Below are 5,600 nucleotides of genomic sequence, written 5' to 3'. Positions count from 1 at the left end.
TGAGTTTTCATTTACATCAAAACTTATCATATTTTAGGATAATTTTAATTTAAAATGAAATTTTCATATTTTTCAAAAAAATTCTAAAAATATTTTTTAAATATTTTGTTATAATTGTTTAAAAAATATTGAGTTGCATTTCAAATAAAAAGGTAAAGATATTAAAAATATTCTAATTAAAATATGTAAAATTTAATATAGTTTTAAGGAAATGGTCAAAAAAAAAAAAAATTACACATAAAATAATCATGATTTTTGTTAACTGGACGGATCATTATTTATATGATATCGCACACGAAAGAAAATTTTTTTTAAAAAAAATTATCTAATTAACTCTATACTCATTTTTTTTTTATATGATATCACAAATTCGTAAAAAAATAGATGGTTTAAGATGCAAAAAAAAAAAATTTACATAATGAATATAATATGAACGAATATTACAAATACATCATTTAATAAAATAAATAATTAAAAACTGAAAATTTATATCCTCAGGGTCTAGTTATTGCTTTATTAAACAACTTTAGACTGATTTCAACAGATTAAAAATGATGTAAACCAATTTAAATTCATAAATCCAATTTAAGAAATTGTTTTGGTTATAGCAGATTTGCCGGCTAAACTAATTTTTAGAACATTGGTTTTAACCGAACATTGGTTATTTCAGTGACGTGTTCCTTAAGTTTCCTCATTGATATATTTTCTACATTTTATATTTATATTAGGTCTTTTTGTTTTTATGTTTATTATAAAACTATTTTGATAAATTATAAAACAAGTAGATATACGAAAAATGAAATTAGCAAAATTTATGGATTTACACTAATATTATTGCTTTATTAAACAGCTTTAGACTGATTTCAACAGATTAAAAACCAATTTAAATTGCATAAATCCAATTTAAGAAATTGTTTTGGTTATAGCAGATTTTCCAGCTAAACCGATTTTTAGAACAATGGTTTTAACCGATCACTCACGGTTATTTCAGTGACGTGTTCCTTAAGTTTCCTCCTTGTAATCAAAACCACTAAATTTCTTGAAACCATGAATTGTTGCAATGTGATTGAAAAATAATCATTTGTTATTATGATTTGTTCCTCAGGCTGTGGTGAATAACTTGGAAGACGCACATGAACAGATAGACAAGGCTGTATCGATGGCTTTGAGTGAAAGCAAACCTGTGTACATCAGCATCAGCTGCAACTTGGCTGCAACTCCTCATCCTACATTCAGAAGCGACCCCGTCCCATTTTCTCTTTCAACAAAGTATATTTTATAATAATTTCTCATCTACTAGTCAATGTTATTGTGTTAAAATGCATATTTAAACTAATGTTCAAGAAATCGTTAGATGGTAGTTGGTGGTAGTTAGACGCTTTATAGACGATTAGTGCGCCTAGATTCGTTTATACCAACTAAACCTATTCTTGAAACACTGATTTGGATCGCTGCAGATCGAGCAACAAGATGAGTCTAGAAGCAGCTGTGGAAGCAACCGTGGAGTTTCTCAACAAGGCTGTTAAACCCGTCTTGGTTGGTGGTCCAAAGATGCGTATGGCCAAAGCTTCTAAAGCTTTGGTCGAGCTAGCAGACGCTTCTGGCTACCCTTTAGCCGTGATGCCATCTGCAAAGGGTCTAGTTCCCGAGGACCACCCTCACTTCATAGGCACCTATTGGGGAGCTGTAAGCTCACCTTTTTGCGCAGAGATTGTTGAATCAGCAGACGCATATCTATTCGCGGGACCAATCTTTAACGACTACGCCTCAGTAGGCTACTCTCTTCTCATCAAGAAGGAGAAAGCAATCATCATACATCCTGATCGAGTCACCGTAGCCAACGGTCCAACCTTCGGATGCGTCCTAATGAGCGACTTCATGACCGAGCTGGCCAAACGTGTGAAACGGAACGAGACAGCTTACGAGAACTACCACAGGATCTTTCTCACTCAAGGGAAACCGTTAAAGTCCCAACCAAAGGAGCCTTTACGAGTCAACACAATGTTCCAACACGTTCAAACGATGCTGTCTAGCGAAACCGCGGTGATAGCGGAGACTGGTGACTCTTGGTTCAACTGCCAGAAACTAAAGCTGCCTAGAGGATGCGGCTACGAGTTCCAGATGCAGTACGGATCAATCGGGTGGTCGGTGGGAGCTACGTTAGGATACGCTCAAGCTCAACCCGAGAAACGAGTGTTAGCGTTTATTGGAGATGGAAGCTTTCAAGTGACGGCTCAGGAGGTTTCAACGATGATACGAAACGAGCAGAAGAGCATTATCTTCCTTGTAAATAACGGTGGCTATACCATTGAGGTTGAGATCCATGATGGACCTTATAACGTGATTAAAAATTGGAACTATACTGGGTTTGTTGATGCGATACATAACGGTAAAGGTACATGTTGGACTACTAAGGTGAGACACTGATAGAGACTTTTTCTTTGTTCCTATATAAACATGAGGCAGTTCAATTTGTAACTATTTGAGACTTGTGTTGAAGGTCACATGCGAAGAGGAGCTAGTAGAGGCTATTACGATAGCGAGTGAGGCTAAGAAGGATTGTTTATGTTTCATTGAAGTGATTCTTCATAAGGATGATACGAGCAAGGAGTTGCTTGAGTGGGGTTCACGTGTTTCAGCTGCCAATAGTCGTCCCCCGAATCATGACTAGACAACAACACAAGGCCTAATATCAGAAAATCTATAGGTTATTCAAATTAATTACTTTGTAGCTAAGTTAGGTTATTACTCCATCCGTTTTAAAAAAATAAGTATGTTTTAGAGTTTTCATAGTAAAAAGAACATTTTAAATTTTAATTATAAATGTATTGGTTTTTGTAATTAACAATTTCATAATGCCAATAAAAATACAATACCAACAGATTTTTTGAAGTTTATAATTTATTATATTATACTATTATTTGATAAATGAATTTGCTTATGTGTCATGTTCTCCATGATTTTAGGCTGAATCATTAAACAATAAATTTGATTTATATTTGTTTGTTAACGTGATTTTCGTTATATTTTTATTTTTATTTTTATGATTCAGTTGCAAGAATAACTTGTATTTGTTATTTAAGTTGAAAATTTAATATTTCCTTGTTTTTATTTTTACTAAATATTTTTTGTTATCATTCACTTGCAAGAATAACTTTCAAAAGAGAATATTTTCAAAATATTATTTTTTATTTACAACAAGTACCTTATATTTATGAAAATTTAAAATTTACTTTTATTTTTTCAAGAGTTTCAAAGAATTATAACTTTGTTTAAATTAAAATTTTCTTAAAAAACTATTATGTAAATAAAAATGTGATTCTATTATTTTTATAAAAGCTGCATTTTTCAAAATGATTTGTCTTAGTTATAATTATTAAAGTTTAAAATTTAAAAAACCATTTGAAAATAACAAATTATGATTTACAATCAAAAATATTATTTTATAAGAAAATAGCAAACTCTATTTTAAAATAAAAAACTATGGTTTGACTATAGCTTATTGTCCTCTATTATAGCATTTAGAAATAGCATTCTTATACATTGCATAATAATGTTTTGTTTGTCAACATAGTTGGTCTGCTTGAGTGATTATTGAGTTATTATGAGAAGTATTTTATAATATAATTATACATATATCAATATTCTTATTTACTTTGACTAATATAATATGTAAAGCTGAGTTTGGTTTAACATTCTTATGCTTTTGATTTATTTTGAGATTTTGTAGGTTATGATAATTTTTATATTTATTTAATTATATCACTGTTTATAAATTAATATAATAAAAATTTGTTCAAGATAACAACATATTTTAAAATACAAGATATTAATGTTGTTATCCAAAAATAATGTTTTTAAATCAATAAAAATTAAGAAATTGAAAGATTCATAAAATAGTATAAATTTAATGTTTTATTTAATATTTTTGATCTTTTAGTTAATAGTATATTTATTAATAAATATTTCTCAAATAACTATGTCTGCATGTGCGGACCAAACTCCTAGTTTATCATTATTATCTAATAAAAATGCATTGAAAAAGTAAAAAAAAAAAACTATCTTTGAAACAATTTATTTTTTCTAAAACATTGATTTTTTTTGAAACGGTGGGTGTATTATTCTTTTTGTTACCTTGAATCAAACTGATGATAATATCTAGTGACTTCATCATAGCAAAACAAAATAATACTCTTTCTTTTGATATACGGTGGAGATTAAAAGTAAAATATATAAACGCTCTAGATTAAAACCACCAGACGCGGGAAAATACCACTTATAACCGGCGACCCAAACTAACTCTTCTGTCTGAACCGGCCAATTTAAGATTCAAGTTAAACCCTCTAGGCAAGACAGAGTGTTTCGTTTCACAGCAAAAGGAAAAACCCAGATTCTTCACATCGTCGTGACTTCTGTTTCTCGTCTCCCATCTTCTTCGCGAATCCGATTTGCAGGTCTTAGGCGTCTCTGTTTCTTTCTCAGCAACTTGGTCGATTTCTAGGTTAGTACCATCACTTAAAAAAGTTCGGTTTCTCATTGCTCGCTTCCTCGAATTTGTACCGGTTCGGTTCGGTTCGGTTTGGCTCACGCTTCAAATTTGTTCAATACAATTCCATAAATCAATTATGTTCATAAGATTATCTATGTTCGTGTTTTATTCAGAATTGGTTCTCAGTCTGATCTATTCTTTAGTGTTTGGTTTTGATTAAGAAAACTTATTTAAAAATGTGGTTTGTGTTGCAGATGGTTCTATGCATGTTGCTGAGAATCACATATTAGAGAAGGCCATCTTAGACATGGGAATACAAACTCTTATATGGCAAGTGACGAAGAAAGCATTCACTGGAGGCATTATAGGGCTCACCATTTCAGATAGGTTTTGTAGCGTTGTTCCTGTGAGAGGAGACTCCATGTCTCCCACATTCAATCCCCAGCGAGATTCTTATTTAGGTAAATTGTTTTTTTGGGGAAATAGATGTTTATGTTCTGGTTAATAGATGTTTTGTTGTTGGTGGTGGTGCAGATGATTATGTTCTCGTGGACAAATTTTGCCTTAAGGATTACAAGTTTGCGCGTGGTGATGTTGTAGTGTTCAGGTATGTTCCCTCTAGTGCTGAGCTACTTTTGAGAAGATAACTAACTATATACTGTATTGAGTGATACTTGATTACATGATGGTCTTTTGCTTTTGTTCTTTTCTTGGATGCTTACATCACTCACAAGTGTTGTTTACACTAATTCACTAGAGGCTTGTGTTGTAACAATTGTGAGAATGAACAGATGCGGAAACAGATGAATAAAAGCGATGTAACTACGACACGGATATTTAACGTGGTTCACCCCTAGGGCTACATCCACGGGCAAAGAGAGATCTTATTATTGGAGACGATATTGAGCTTACGGAGTGCAAGTTCAGGGTTACTTCGAATACAAGATATATATAGTAACATCTCGCATCTAAAATCCTAGACTAAACGGACTCATGGGCTTAAGCCCACGATCAGATGTAACATCCATAATAACTTGATGCAACGCTCTTGATGCAACAGAGTCGGTATGATGTACGTGATGTAACATCTATCGCCTAGATGTAACATCCA

At 32.0% G+C, this 5,600-nt stretch overlaps 2 protein-coding genes across 2 annotated transcripts in view; both read left to right on the top strand.

The window, feature by feature from the left end:
- The window catches only part of LOC106324500 (pyruvate decarboxylase 1-like), a 4,150-nt gene extending 1,270 nt beyond the window's left edge, over positions 1–2,880 (top strand). Inside the window, exons 2-4 of the mRNA XM_013762482.1 lie at positions 1,106–1,269; positions 1,458–2,415; positions 2,501–2,880. Coding sequence (XP_013617936.1) covers positions 1,106–1,269; positions 1,458–2,415; positions 2,501–2,671 — 1,293 coding nt within the window. The 3' untranslated portion in view covers positions 2,672–2,880. The remainder of the gene's footprint in view (positions 1–1,105; positions 1,270–1,457; positions 2,416–2,500) is intronic.
- Positions 2,881–4,323: 1,443 nt separating this feature from the next.
- Positions 4,324–5,096, top strand: LOC106324221 (mitochondrial inner membrane protease subunit 2-like; the record flags this gene model as incomplete). Its single annotated transcript, XM_013762247.1, is given in 3 exon segments — positions 4,324–4,501; positions 4,744–4,950; positions 5,024–5,096. Coding segments are annotated over 2 exon segments (272 nt in total), but the record flags the coding sequence as incomplete, so codon positions are not given.
- Between the last annotated feature and the right edge of the window lie 504 nt (positions 5,097–5,600).

Source organism: Brassica oleracea, chromosome C1, assembly GCF_000695525.1.
Source record: "Brassica oleracea var. oleracea cultivar TO1000 chromosome C1, BOL, whole genome shotgun sequence".
NCBI classification, from domain to species: Eukaryota; Viridiplantae; Streptophyta; class Magnoliopsida; order Brassicales; family Brassicaceae; genus Brassica; species Brassica oleracea.
This window is presented reverse-complemented; position numbering and strand designations above follow the sequence as displayed.